Raw genomic sequence first — 15,242 nt, 5'->3', positions numbered from 1 at the left:
GATTTCATTATACCTGCCAGCACGGAACTGCAGGGGGGGCGAGCAGGTGGAAAAATTAATCCCAGCGCCACGGAAACTAGGTTAATCCATTGCCTAAAAAGTCTCCGTTCAGAGGCATTCGCTTTATCGGTATGGTGTTTTATCTGACAATATTGCACAAGTACATAGGTGACACTTGAACAGGCTGTACATGGCATAAAAATACCCTAAAAGAGTGACATAGTGGAATGAACGATGAAAGATGCGACATTGTTAAACCATTGCCCCTGTGAGGAACCACGTCACATCCTAGCAAATCAAAATACACAAGTAAAAAATAAAAGAATAAAACCAGGCTGTGAACCAGAAAAAAACCCTTTGCAACCGTTCAACCAGACTAAGCTGATTTGTTGCACAGGCTGCATAATAGCCTGCAACTTCACAAAATATTCAGCCAACAGCTCGGGAATTGCATCCTTTTCATTTGCTTAGCCTCAATGCTTGCTTCGTGGCTTTCCGTTTAGTAGTTTGACTGTGCAGTTCAAGATTTTTTCTGCGTGCAAGCCAATGCAGCCTCACCCTGACGAACAGGGCAAACAAACCATCATAAACGTCATCACCACACACAGTCAGCGATTTTTCTACCTTGGCATGAAGCAACATGCACAGATCATGCCCTACTTGTTCTTTTCCCACAATATTGGAACTAGATGCGACAAAAACCTGCTCGCAAGCATTGATGAAAGCTACAAACGAGGGTGCAAGAACTGATAGGCTCCCAAAGTCACCTTCTCCAGGATTTTTGACACTTTAGTACAAGAGAACTTGGCTCTGATCGGCAAAGGCGGCATTTTCTAGCCTCACCTCGCACGTATGTGGCCCTGTAACACACCTGTGATCATTCATAAACTTGTAGGCAAGCCAGCCAGCAAAATAGACAATGTTGTTCTCTAGTATTGGAGACTGATAATCATATGGCAAAACTTCTACTGCAACTGGCAAAGATGTGGCAGCTGTACAGAGAGAAGGAGCAGACTTAGATAAACAAACTGGGAGAGTGGCTAGAAGGCTAGACATGTCTTCAGCACAGTTGCCGCTTTCCGACAGTTTGAAAAGGTTGCTAACTAAAAGATGCCTAAATGCTGCTTGAAACTGCCGGCAAGACGAGTTGCTGTTCGATCCAGATTTCGACCTAACAATAGCAAAGGTGTTTTCAAGTGCATCCTGGTTCAGGTGCCTGGTAAGGAGGTATGTCAAACCATAGCGAGAGGCCAGGTGGTTCCATAACAGCAGCACAGCCCTCATAGTTTGGCAGAAGCCACGGATGCAAAGAGGCTGCCGCGCACAGCCTAGAACTTCGATGTTTTCGAAAACTGCAATACACTCTTCCAAAAACTCTTCATGCACAGATCCTGCACAAATTGCAGATGCATACGGAGACTTTCCCCGCTTCTGTGAAGTATTTATACTGTCAAAGAGTCTATCGATCCTCTCAACAAATCTGGCTGTGTGGATAGCCTCTGATGGCAACTGTTGGAATGTTACCAATGTGCACAATGCAGCAGCGCAATGATTGCTGAATACCTGTGCTACGAGTTTCACAGACATCTTCGAAGGAAAAGTTAAATTAAAGTGCCGGGCGCTCAACTTTGGGATGGACCGAATTTGCATTTCTCGATCCTTCTCATAAGCCTGTCGTATGTACGAGCTTTTAATTGTGTCACTGCCTACCCTGAAGTCATACTTGAAGAGCATATTGCGCAAGCACTTGACCAAATGCGGTGGATCAAAAATAAAGAAAAGCGGTTCACCATTCACACTTAAGTACGGCTTTTCAGGGGTCACAAGTTTCGAAAATAGAGAAACAGTTTGGTTCCCCTGATCACAAACCATAGCCACAGGCTGCAATCCAGCTCCAACCAACATTTTGTGGCATTTGAAGAGGAGGTCATACAGAACAGTTGCAGGCGCTGCCTTATCTGCAAAGAAGTAGCCAAGAGGCTGCTTCCACGGCGTACATATTCCTTTGGCCATGAACACAAGCGCCTTGTTTGCAAGATTTGGACCTTGTGCTGCACTGTACTCTTCAAGGCCTTCAAATCTGTCCGGCACTGGATTTTACGACAGCTCCCTTGAAACATGCATTTCATCCAAAATTATGGTGCAAGCCCTGTCTTGCCGTGGAAAAGACGCTGCCCGTTTCTCGATCAAATCAAAAACTTCAGGATAAAATCCAACCCTCAATGGTACGCGTGCAAGCCACAGCTGCAGTGACCTAACAGATGGAAGTTTCAGGAGTTTCCTGCAATATCTGTAACCTTTTGGGCTGTGGAAGTATAAACCTAAAGCAAAGGTTTTGCTTTGGCTGCACCATCGACGGCCAAACCTGCTGACATTGTGCATCTTTAACTGAGCTTCAACAAAAGCCTTCAAATCTGTCCGGCACTGGATTGTACGACAGCTCCTTTGAAACATGCATTTCATCCAAAATTATGGTGCAAGCCCTGTCTTGCCGTGGAAAAGACGCTGCCCGTTTCTCGATCAAATCAAAAACTTCAGGATAAAATCCAACCCTCAATGGTACGCGTGCAAGCCACAGCTGCAGTGACCTAACAGATGGAAGTTTCAGGAGTTTCCTGCAATATCTGTAACCTTTTGGGCTGTGGAAGTATAAACCTAAAGCAAAGGTTTTGCTTTGGCTGCACCATCGACGGCCAAACCTGCTGACATTGTGCATCTTTAACTGAGCTTCAACAAAAGCCTTCAAATCTGTCCGGCACTGGATTGTACGACAGCTCCTTTGAAACATGCATTTCATCCAAAATTATGGTGCAAGCCCTGTCTTGCCGTGGAAAAGACGCTGCCCGTTTCTCGATCAAATCAAAAACTTCAGGATAAAATCCAACCCTCAATGGTACGCGTGCAAGCCACAGCTGCAGTGACCTAACAGATGGAAGTTTCAGGAGTTTCCTGCAATATCTGTAACCTTTTGGGCTGTGGAAGTATAAACCTAAAGCAAAGGTTTTGCTTTGGCTGCACCATCGACGGCCAAACCTGCTGACATTGTGCATCTTTAACTGAGCTTCAACAAAAGCCTTCAAATCTGTCCGGCACTGGATTGTACGACAGCTCCTTTGAAACATGCATTTCATCCAAAATTATGGTGCAAGCCCTGTCTTGCCGTGGAAAAGACGCTGCCCGTTTCTCGATCAAATCAAAAACTTCAGGATAAAATCCAACCCTCAATGGTACGCGTGCAAGCCACAGCTGCAGTGACCTAACAGATGGAAGTTTCAGAAGTTTCCTGCAATATCTGTAACCTTTTGGGCTGTGGAAGTATAAACCTAAAGCAAAGGTTTTGCTTTGGCTGCACCATCGACGGCCAAACCTGCTGACATTGTGCATCTTTAACTGAGCTTCAACAAAAGCAGCAACAGCTGGTGTTAAATGCTCACGCAGACTATCTACCAATTCGGCAGTGGTCTTCATGCGACGGCGCTGAAGCAGCAGTCCTTGCAGCCTCTTGTTGCGGTTACACAGCTGCCTGAGCTTGGCTCGAAGTTTCTGCAGTGGCCGCCTTTCATTGATGGGGCTGGTGAAAGATCCTGCAACGTACAGAGTCGACGGAAGAGCAATAAGTTGCTACGTCGGGTTTAGTCATAGCTGCATGTAGTCCTGTAGCACCAAAAAGTGCGCAATATTGCGAAAGGGTTGTAAAATTGCTAACCTTCATAAGAAAGAGGCGAACTGCTGAACGGAGCTCCTGGTGACAGATCAGCACTCGCTGACAGTGTTGCGGCCACCCCTGCCGTGCCAGGTTCCAGAGATGAAACGCTTGCTTCAGTGCTTGGTCCTGCATATGTGTGGTCAGCTGCGCCCACAGAATATAAAGAACAAAATATAGTGACAGCACAGTTCTGACAGGGAATCCAGCAACCCAACAATGCACAAATAATAACTAAGCGCCACAGGCAGAATTAACACTTACACTGAACCATTATGAAGCCACTGGCGTGGGAACAAGCTTGGTTCAGCGTAGAACCAGTAGGGCTGGCACCATCTGCATCTGCACAGCGCACAGACAAGGAATTGTAGCATATTTCTGAGCCATACCTCCTCAGGCTGTTCGAGCAGATACGAAATAACAATCACCTTCTTGGAAGAGTAGCAGCGACTGGGACGACCGACTCTGGACGTACCCCTTGGAAACAGGTTCACCGGAGACAGCAGCTATCATAGGAAGCAGTCCAATGAGCTTTCAGTCGTCACCATTTTCAAAAGATTTATGTCAGTTATGCATACAACCCTGCTCACCTGGTTCTCCAGCCCGGCGCACTGATGCCGAAGTTTCGCTCAGAGATTGTGAACAATCCATGTCGCTGCTGCATTCGCTTGAGGTGTCTGACATGGCCACATTATTGTGGAGAGAAAAGAGAATTCAGTACCTTTATAGTAAATATTTTCCAAGGAACTATAGCTTCCACAGCATGCGGTTCACATTGTCATCACTCTAGAAAGAAAAATGCTTATCCAATGAAATAAAATTCTGTTTACCACCCTTAATCGTTAGGCACATTAGTTTGATGTCATCAGCAGCTGTGGAGCACCAGTAAATCATTTGCAATTTTCATACGCTATGTTTTACTTTGAAGAGTGCGAAATTCGCCTATCACACAAACAACGATAGCTCGCAAATCAAGTAATATGCCCCATATTGTTTACAGATTTATGCAGGTCAGCCTATGGCCTACGCAATGAGATGCAACAAGAATGAATTCGTAAGCAATTATCGCAAAAAATAAAAACCTGTACAAATATTGGCTTTCGCTAGCATGAATATTGAGGTAAAAGGCAACAACACAAACAATTATTAGTGCATTTCTATAATCGTTCAGTGCATGCTTTGATACATAACACATGAGCACACAATATCTCGAGAAGCTTTTCACCAAGCGTACCTTGCCCAAGTCGGCATAAGATTGCATCCTGATAAGACTGAAGATGAAAAAAGAAGCTCTTCATACAAGAAAGCAAAGTTCTGGAGTACTGAAATTCATCAAACATTTAGGAAGGCTCGCCCTTTTTTCCCCCTCACTTCTTTTGAGCTATCAAAGGAAGGACGAGAATGCCCTCTGGACACGACAGGGACCGTTCATGAGACAAGGTTTCACGGTGAATATGAAAGATTCAACTCCCACTTGCTGCAAAACATGTAGAGTCGCCTGGTTTCCGTTGCTGAAGTGGCTAGCGGCATCTAACAGCCTGAACCGGAAGACTGACAGACTCACGTTAAGATCCTTTGGAGCCCTTTGCCATACCAGACTACCGAATATCCCACTTCCATTATCCTTTTTTTTACCGGAAATATCAGGCAAGAGTATTCACACCGTCAGTGTACTTTTTCCGCACCCGTGCCTAGAAATTCGCTTGAGCACCCTGCGCCTACTAAGCTTGTGCCATTAGCTTACCACAAGCACAAACCTAATTCTATGCTATGTTGGACATTTGTCACGAACCTAACATACAGTGCACAGTGCATACAAGAGACGTATAACGAATATTATATATATATATATATATATATATATATATATATATATATATATATATATATATATATACACGATATGTATATAATTATATGTGCTCACGTGAAAGCGATACTTCCATTTTCGTTTTCGCTTAGCAGGGTGCAGGTAAAAATTTACTGTAATTTTTAAAGCCACAAGACCGATACATAATTCGTTTTGCAAAAGACACTAGACTGTTTACGGTTACGACAAAAAGGAAAAATTTCATTTTTTCACAAAACCTGACATTTCAAGAGCGGCGAATGCCTTAAAAGTTTGATAACAAAAATAACCGGCAATGCTTGCTCGAGTAGGCAAAGCATCGTGTCGCAGCCTTCCTGACGGCAGATACACAGATGGTTCGAAGTGCCTCGAGCAAATCCCGAGTTCTCGTAGCGGCGACGGTGCCTTCTCCAGGCTGACGTTGCGGCAGAACTGCGCCCACGCTCGGCACCTGGACGTGATGCAACATGCACGTTAGATACAACTGCGCCAAAAGAAATACGCATACTCGAAACGCCAATGCGTCATTATTCCTGTCACTGCTAACTGCAGTAAATTATACTTGCATTACATCTGAACTATGGTAGTAAATGCTCGCGCCAAGCTCTCTGCGCCCCAGAGTGCGGTAACGCTCATCCTCATGCCACGCGGCTAGCTGCTTTTCTAAGCTCAACGAGTGACGAGAGTGAAGTGCGTTTAAAATTACCCTGACAGTCATGTATATGTAGGACAGCAATACCAAGGCAGGCAATAACTCCTGCTGAGCGAATCCAGTTAAAGCCTCCTCAAAGCCGCGCACATACACGAGGCTGAGTTTCGATACTCCCAGCTGCGAGGGGATCCTCAAATTTGCTTCATGGTTTTGCAAAACTAAACAATGTCGTACTCAGAGCTGTCAGGTAGCAAACTTTGTTCTAAATGGGCCTCCCGGTCAGTAGCGTGCACGTGGTTGCTCCTGAGAGCCCGGTGTGAAGTTCGCGTTGGTGATAGTCAGCTGCATGAAACTCACTATAAATTAGAAAAATGTGGGCCTCTTTCGCACACCTCAGCACTGAAAGTGTGTGCCCTGCAGTGTAGTACATAAATATCCCCGAAAACATGAAGCCAAGTACGCACGAACGGGTTACAGCTATGAAACACGAGCGAACAGCCCGGCGAAACCATATCGAAGCTATCGCGCATACCTAGAGCAGACGACACTGTCAAGAGCTCACCTGTGAAAGTCCAGCGGGAATCGGTGTAGCGTGACACCAATGGTACTATCCACGCTGTCGCAGTGTGCCACGGAGCATCGTTTCTTCACATGCCGCAAGCTCATCTTGAAATGAAGCGCTAAGCGCTTCAAAAGAAGAGCGCGAAGCGTGCAAAGACTGAAAAAGACTTCGCACTGGCCGCACGCCGAAGGAAACGACAAAACCGAGAACACTGCCGCAGCGGTGCAGCGGGGTGCAAATCTTACCGAACGGTGACAAAGAAGCGACGTGCAAGGACGACGAAAACTTCGCTAAAGGAGCATTTTGAGACAGGCGAGCTAAATTTATACGCTTTACCAGGCGCGCCATCGCAGACAGCTGGCGATAAGAAATCGCTTCGTAAGCTTCCGCCACTGTGGCCGGGTTAGCCGGGTATCGAAAGAAGGCCTGCAAAGACGCGCTGTAATGCACCGCACACTCATGAATAGGGGGCAGGTCAAGAGTGTTGCAAAAATACAAAATTTGCCAGGTTTTAATAAAAGGACTTACCTCTTTCATAAAACAAGGTGCTAATATATTTTTTCTTTTCTATTGGCAGATTACATTCCAATTTTGTAGCTTTATCATTTCTTTATATGAGTGTTTTGCCCCCCATCCTCTGGTTGTGCTGCAGTCGCGCTAAACCACTTTTCGGCCCAGCCTTCGCCACCACTTTAAATCCGCCTTGGTGAACATAGGTGCAAGAACGCACGGTTCCCAGTCGCATTTGCGTTCAAAGCAAATAGCTCTGAATATTGCTGCGAATCTTTGCAGTGTTTGTTCATTCTTCAAATTTGTCGCCACGTCGCTTTATCGCTTTGTTTGCGACGAAACATGCGACAAGATTTATCTCGATTGATCGCAGCCAGGCACAGCTGATTTTACGTTGTTCCAGAATAATCTAGTAACTTTGCACGCTTTATCTAGAATGTTCGCTCTCAGCTTAAATTGAGCACGGCCGAAAGCGGCGGGCATGCTGTTCGACGACAGCCGAGCACGTTTCTTGCTATGCCGCCGCCGAGTGATTCAGTCCATTGTGGGTGCAAGTCAGCCCAAATAGTTTTGTTTAGACGCCATCTTCGCTGTCGTTCTGCTCTTAGGATTGCAGTGACCACTTCGTTACGTCTGGTGGAGGTTTGTTCCTGACAGACTCCTCCCACGAGACCAGCAGAATTTCTGAACCCCATTCAACCTTCCTCAAGGCCCTCTCAGCAGATCTGCATGGATTTGCATGGCCATTTTCCAAAGTCAACGTCTGGAAATAAGTGGATCATCATAGCGACCGACAAACCGGACCCGCTAGGTCGAGGCGAAAGCCCTACCAAACGAAACAGCAGCAGAAGTCGCCAAATTTTTCGTGGAGTGCATTCTTCTGCGACACGCCGCCCCCGATGTGCTCATCACGGACAGCGGAACAGCATTCACGGCGGAACTAATGCATGCCATCCTGCGTTACAGCCAAACCAGCCACCGGAGGACAATTGCATGCCATCCGCAGACCAATGGACTGACCGAGTGCCTGAACAAAACCATCGCCGATATGCTCGCCATATATGTCGATGCCGAACACAAAACCTGGGACGTCATCCTGCCTTACGTCGTCTTCGCCTACAACAGCGCAGAGTAGGAGACCACCCAGGTGACGCCTTTTAGGCTCGTCCACGGCAGGAAGGCCACGACCACGCTAGACGCCATGCTGCCCACCGTTACAGAAGAGAAAGTCAACGTCGCCGTCTACCTTCAGCGCGCAGAAGCAGCTCGAAGGCTTGCCCGATTACGGATCAAAGATCAGCAGCGGACCGACGCCAGACGCTACAACCTACGAAGACGCAACGCGGAATACAATCCAGGAAACCAAGTCTGGGTTTGGACGCCTATTCGCCGCCATGGATTGAGTTAAAAGTTTTTGCGCCGTAATTTTGGCTCACACAATGTACTTCGTCGGCTAGGTGAACTGGATCATGAAGTCATCCCTGACGCGATGACTGCATTCCAGCTACGCGACGTACGACCAGAAATTGTCCATGTCGCCCGTCTGAAGCCCTATTGTGCGCGCGAAAGGACGCTGCATTTTCACACTCTATTTTCGCAAGATCCGTTTTATTTGTTGCTAGTCGCATTATTTCTTTTAATGCATCGGGTCGATGGTTCTTTGAGAGGGGAGTAATGCCGCGAATTTTTGCAGTGTTTGTTCATTCTTAAAACATGTCACCACGCCGCCTTATGGCTTTGTTAGCGACGCACGACGCGACTAGATGTATCTCGATTGATCGCAGCCAGGCAGAACTGATTCTACGTTGTTCCAGAATGTTCTGGTAACTTTGCACGCTTTGTCTAGAAAATTCGCTATCAGCTTTAAATTGAGCACGGCCGACAGCGGCGGGCATTTCGTTCGACGACCGCAGAGCACGTTTGTTGCTACGCCGCTGCCAAGTGATTCAGTCGATTGTGCGTGCAAGTGAGCCCCAAATAAAGTTTTGTTTAGACGCCATCTTCGCTCTAGTTCTGCTCATTGGATTGCAGTCGCCACTTCGTGACAATATTCGTTTAGGCACGGAGTGCATTCGCCCTACTGGGATTAATTGCGGGTGATGGATCGAACTGCATACGACATTGATTCCGCACCTTTCGAAAAAAGTAGAGGTTACGCAGCTGGTAAAGACACTGCTTTTTCTTCACTGCATGTCCGAAGGAAATCCGACAGGAGCGAATATCCAGAGAAGGGCGTCCGCGATCTGAGGGGAATTGAGCTCCTTGAGTCATACCAGTTCCGGAAAAGTGGTCGCGACTCATAGGGATGTCAGAATGTACCAAGAACCGTTCTTGAACTTAGGCAATGCCCAACAATGTGAATTACCAGACGGCGGAAAGGTTCAGTTATGATTGCATCAATTTATTGTGCGCCTTCCACTTCTTGATATGCTGCCTCCTCCCTGGCATGTCTCGCGAGGGCGCACAAAGCCATCAATGTCCTTCCAGCAATTAGGCCAGTAATACTCTTCGGCGAGCCTGGCTTTTGTCTTTTGCAAGCCGAGGTACCATGCCCATGCGTATTCGTGCGCAAGGTTCAATATCTGGCGGCGATACTTTTGTGGAATCAAAACCTTTAAATACGATCTCGGGCGTCACTATAATTGCGGTATCACAAGCCAGATTTCTCGTGAAATGAAACATTCTTTTCCTTTACTCGCACTTCAGCGTTATAAAGCAAATATTTTTTGAGCTATCTTCCTGCTGTTCTCGAATGAACGTCGCGCTGTCAACCGGACCTAATTCGTGCCAACTGTCAGAACCTAGAGTCGATGTGGAGTCCGCATCGCTCAACGGTGGCACTGTTACCATCTCGTTGCCACTAGTGCTGAAACTAATTCTGGTTACGTCAACAGCAAGCTCTTTGCTTTCCCGAGAGTTCTCAATGTGAGGATCTACCGACACCGTATGCAAGCTACATTGCTCGAATCCTTTTCCGAGCGGTGTTTCTCTCTGTTGTGACTTTGACGTGGTCCCGTAGCGCTCGCCACCCGTTTCGTGACAAAGCGTCGCCAGCTCTCAGTCGGTAGCGAAGACTCCGAGTCAGGCGTCGGTGAGAACAACGAAAGGGATTTTATACATTATGTGCAGGACATTATACAGCACGAGGTCGGCACAGGGGCCGAGAGCTAGCAGCAAACGCGACAGTTCTCGCACTGTGACGTCCGCCGAGGCTCCAACGCGTCACACATCACACTCCACTCGGGAGCGGCACACTCAGCACGAGCTCGGAAGATATGAGTCCGGAGTCTCCTCCAGGCGGCAGCGTTGGGGCTTATATAGCCCCGAGAAACAGTCGACACACAAACGGACAAATAAAAATCGAGCACTTGACAGCCGTCCTAGAGGTCCAACCAGCGACCGCGCTGGCCACCCGCTTCAAGTTTGCCGCGCGCGGTGACTCCCAGGGGGAAAGGGAACCGGCGCCTGGCTGTCTAGCAATGTTGCAACACGTTTGGACATGTTGCTCGCCGATGCTTCTCCATAGAGCGCTGCTGCCTGGCGATGCAGCATCATAGATTGTCAAGGGAGCGTTAGGGCGCTTTGGCCTTGCGGCGCAGCACCGGGCTTGTTCAAGGGCTTTCGCGGAAGAAATTGTGCGTCTTGAAAATGTGGAGTCCGGGCTGGTTGTCCGGGCACAACACCTCTCTGGTGCCAGATGAAGTTTCTGCGGATGCTTCCGCGCTTGAGACCGCGTAAGTACCATGCATGCCACACTGGGAAAGCACGATTGGCCTTTATCCTTAGAAGCTACTCTGAACTGCTTGAAAAGACGTAAGGAAAATGCTCGGGGAGGGCGGCACACACGGCTGCTTTGGTGTTAAGCTGACTATAAGCGCCCTCAATGATCACCATAATGATCACTGCTCCACCATGGAGTTCCTCGGCAACTTGAATTATCCACACGCTTTCTGCCGCAAATAGTTCATAGAAACTAAAGACGGGTGGACGACGTCCAAGTTGCTGCAGAGTCTCGAAGGGCTGTGCACGTCTTGCCGTTCCCTCTAATTTACGGCATATATGGCTCCAACAACCGTTTATTCTTGTCTGTTTCCCGAATCGTTGCAAAGCGACCGTTTGTTTACACTTTGTCGCGATATGCCCTTCCTTTTTGCACTTGCAGCAGTTCAAAGGCTTCCGTAACTCATACCCCTGTCACACGGGCACTTTCGATCCTCATTGAGTCAATGCTCATCGAACTCAATGCAGATCGACGGTTGTCACACGGCCACTTTCAAGCGCAATCGAGCTCGATCCTGCTTGACTCGATGCCGATTCCTCAAGAGTGCTTGAGGTTCCAAGCACAATCGAGAACTCTCGCTCTCATGAAGCTATAAAAATAAACACAAGTTAACAAAACCAAACCACAATTGTTGTTGTTGTGATTGATTAAAATGTAATACAGAACATTTCCAGAACATTTACTATGCCTGCTTATATGCAAACATTTGAAAGTAATCTCGACACCACGCTCCAAGCTTCGCCGTCAGTGTAAACAAAGATGGCGTCCTCCTGCTCGTCGGAGCGGAAACTGTGGAGCGAGCGCGACACAGCCGCTCTCATCGACTGCTGACAGTACCGCCTAAATGATTTGCGGCGCCAGAAGAGAAACGCCGCAGTCTATGCAGAAATCGCGGAGGCGTTGCGGGCCCTTGGGTTGCATCGCACAGCAGCAGAGGTGCGCCACAAAAACCTGGCGCAGATACGCAATGTACAGATTTGGCTACGGATTTGGCTGCCGCTGCCCCCGACTGCACAGTGTTGCCGGACATCGCCATGTTATGGCTGTCGGCGGAACATTTGGCGCCACCTAACAAACATGAGAGAAACTTCTCAATGAGCACTGAAAATGCCCGTGTAGCACCGGATGTTTCGAGCGTGCTCGAAAATCTCGATGCAGATCGAGCTCAATGAGGATCGAAAGTGCCCGTGTGACAGGGGTATCAAACACACGTGTGGCATCCGCGCGCTGCTTTGGATCATCGTCAGACTTTCTAAACTACATTTGTTCTTCGCACACATCCTTCGTCCAAGCAGACGCATCTTTTCGAAAATCCCGAACCTCGAACTGTTTGCTTCCATCGGGCTTCCTTACAGAAACGTCCATCGTTTCAGAATTTTCGATGCGTAATGCCCTGCTGTGCAAGTTTACGCGAGTGTAGAACGCCTCAGCCAGCTCGGCTGCCTTGTTAAGGTTAGCTTCCGCAAGCCTATGCTTCAGCAAGAGCCGTACATCATCCTCTATGCAGCGTTAGAATCGGTCCATCGCACGGCACTCTAGCACCTTATCCCGGTCGTCATACACTTTCTCGCATTTGAGCCAGTCAACTAGGTCGGCTTTCAGCTTAAACACGAATTCAATGTGCGACTCACTGCGCTCTTTTTTTTTGCGTACCAGAATCTTTGCCGGAACGCCTCAGGTGACAGATTTCCTCAACAGGGCCTCCTAGACCTCTTTTCGCAGCTCTCGAATACTTCTTTCGACAAGCACTTTATAAAGTGACATTATTGTTATCTGAGAAGCAGAGCTAGCATATTCTGTGCCCACAGAGCCCGCTCAATGGCATTTTTTTCGCAATATGCTAAACTTTTACGATATATTTTGCCATGTCCTCGCCGATTAAGAAATGCGGCAGTTGGTCTCGGATTCTTTGCCTATTATCTTGCACCATAGTTGAAGATAGGCTAGGCGCCGGCGAGCTTTGCCGCTGCGTCAACTTTTTCATTTTTCTCTCGTATTTTCTAATCTCGTGGCGCTCGTTCCTGTCTGCCTCTTCTCGCTGAAAGTGTTCTTGTCGCTCTGGCTCTTCGCGCTGCAGGCGTAATTGTCGCTTTCGCTCTGCGACTTCGCGCTTAAGGCGTTCCTTGAACTCGGGCAGGCCTCACTGGCTGCTTCAGCCGTTGCGCCCGCTTCCGCAAGATCTCAAGAATCGGAAGCTTTTGTTTCACAAGGCCTACAGTAAGGCCTAGCTCTTCAGAAATTTCGGCGAGTTCCTTCACTTTAAGGTTCTCCATCGCGCACAATAACTTCTTGCTGTTTGCTCTTTCTTGGAATTTCATTGGCGTTCACTGCAATTGTGCTACAAGCATGGCACGCGCAAGCAATTCTTCCTAACCACGCATTTTCTCCCTCAGTATTAGGTTTAGTTTCAAAACACTTCTACTAGGCTTGAAACAGCAAAACTCTCTCCAGTGCTTCACACAGCCCTACTCTAAACTATAATGACGTGTGATGGAGCATTTTGGCGATTTGAGGGTAAAACATCAGGCACTCGCCGCGCCAAGGTAGCTGACACCGGTCGATTCCGCAGCTGGTGTCCACTGTTAGCCTGCTGCCACGGTTGCGCAGAGCTGAGCGATGACACTCTCAAGGCGACGGTGAGTCAACGAAACATTTATGTACAGAAAAACAAGGGAGTTACATTATCGGCTTGCGGGCCTGGATCACAACGGCCTCGTACAAAGGAGCGCGGCGATGCCTCAGGAGAGCGTCTCTTTCGCTTGATATCTCCGCCCGCTTTCCGTTCGGCGCGGCTTGGGTTTTATAGCCTCCGATGACCATTGCAGCAGCCATCCATTCAAACCCTTTAATCAGTCACGCCACTGGCTACCGTTTGAATTTAACGAATGGAAGAAAGGGCTCGGCCGTTCCAAGTTTGCTGCCGTGAAAGGGCTGCCAGAGAAGCGTCGGTTCCGTCTCGAGCCGGCGCTAGCAAAGAGAGGGGTAGGAATCCGCTGGGCGAGCCTTCATGAACCATGCTGCAAGTCGCGACATGTCCGAGAGTCCGGGCTTGCTTTGCGCAAGGGCGGGCGCACGGCGCTGGCTTCCACGGATGCCAGCGGAATGCGTGCTCAGGCATAGCACCCATGAGCGTCATCAGTTTTGCACAGCCGCAACGTTCAGACCTGAACTGCAAAGCGTCGTCGAGAACTTAGAACGCAAGACTTCTTTAGCTCCGGTGTCTTTCATGTTCGGATTGTCTTTCTGCGCACAGAACAATTTCCGCGTGAAGAACTTCTCCTATAACAAGGCCGCTGCCTTCTTGAACTCCCCGTAAACGTTCGTTAAAAAATTCTAGAAGCTTCGTATTAAAGACAACGAACAGCTGGCCGCCTTGGCTTTATTTGTAATCTCCGCCCAATTGAGGACAAATATTATTTGCCCCGTCTGTCCGCTGACAGCGTACGCATCGTCAGGATTTGTTGTGACTGTCATCGCCGCAAAACGCTGTCAACGAGCTCCTCGAGATTTCTGCCCCGATGCAACCACCAGCGATAACAGCCCATTAGAGGACCGCCACGGGGGCTCAGTGTTTATGCTACAGGGCTGCACATCCGAAATACATGGGTTCGATCCTGGCTGTGGGGGTCGCCTTTAGATGGAGGCGAAATACTTGAGATTTGTGTACTGTTCGATATCAGTGAACTTTAGAGAACTGCAAGTGCGCAAAATTATCCGGAGACCTGCAATACGGCGTCCGTACAGATTGAGTCACTTAGAGACGTTAAACGCTACAAAACCAAACCAAGCCTTCAAGTTGATGAGCATTATCCTACCTGCCCCTTCTCCACCTGACGTCAGGAAACAATTTGATATTTGTGGCGATTGACTACCTGACTTGATACGCCGAAGCAAAAACGCTACCAAGCGGTACAGCAGCAGAAGTCGCGATTTTTGTTTTGAGCAATGCAACCCTCTAAGATTTTTCGCGCGGTTTTGCCACCACACCTGTGCAGCGCTTTCGTGTTGCTCAACTCAGGTTTGCATTTGCAATCTCGGCCGTGAACACCCCGCTGGCCTCAAATCGACTCTCGCATTGTAGCTGTGCTCTGATAATCTTTATTAAGGCATCTGCCGGTTTGGCTTGCACAGGCATGGCCCCAAGACAAGGAAACGGAATCGAATTCGCGAACGACACCCACCGCA

At 48.2% G+C, this 15,242-nt stretch overlaps 1 protein-coding gene and 1 pseudogene across 1 annotated transcript; both read right to left on the bottom strand.

Annotated features, from left to right (window-relative positions):
- Window positions 1–264: 264 nt before the first annotated feature.
- On the bottom strand, window positions 265–1,764 carry LOC144132666 (uncharacterized; annotated as a pseudogene).
- Window positions 1,765–2,097: 333 nt separating this feature from the next.
- LOC144134166 (uncharacterized) lies at window positions 2,098–5,924 on the bottom strand. The gene is made up of 7 exons (XM_077667129.1): window positions 5,843–5,924; window positions 4,294–4,380; window positions 4,132–4,209; window positions 3,968–4,045; window positions 3,707–3,850; window positions 3,353–3,584; window positions 2,098–2,110 (listed from the first exon to the last, which is right to left on the bottom strand). The coding sequence occupies exons 2-7, from the start codon at window positions 4,352–4,354 to the stop codon at window positions 2,098–2,100; spliced, it is 606 nt and encodes a 201-aa protein (XP_077523255.1). The 5' UTR covers window positions 4,355–4,380; window positions 5,843–5,924.
- Between the last annotated feature and the right edge of the window lie 9,318 nt (window positions 5,925–15,242).

This window comes from Amblyomma americanum, chromosome 5, assembly GCF_052857255.1.
Source record: "Amblyomma americanum isolate KBUSLIRL-KWMA chromosome 5, ASM5285725v1, whole genome shotgun sequence".
Classification (NCBI taxonomy): Eukaryota; Metazoa; Arthropoda; class Arachnida; order Ixodida; family Ixodidae; genus Amblyomma; species Amblyomma americanum.
The sequence above is the reverse complement of the archived record's forward strand: the minus strand, read 5'-3'. Positions and strand labels throughout refer to the sequence as shown.

Excerpts from the sequence above, each read along its gene's own strand:
- LOC144134166 (XM_077667129.1), bottom strand. The coding sequence starts at position 4,354 with ATGGATTGTTCACAATCTCTGAGCGAAACTTCGGCATCAGTGCGCCGG. Across the intron at positions 4,046-4,131 it reads GCTGCTACTCTTCCAAGAAG|ATGCAGATGGTGCCAGCCCT; the intron begins GTGATTGTTATT and ends TGCGCTGTGCAG. Across the intron at positions 3,851-3,967 it reads TGGCTTCATAATGGTTCAGT|CTGACCACACATATGCAGGA; the intron begins GTAAGTGTTAAT and ends CTGTGGGCGCAG.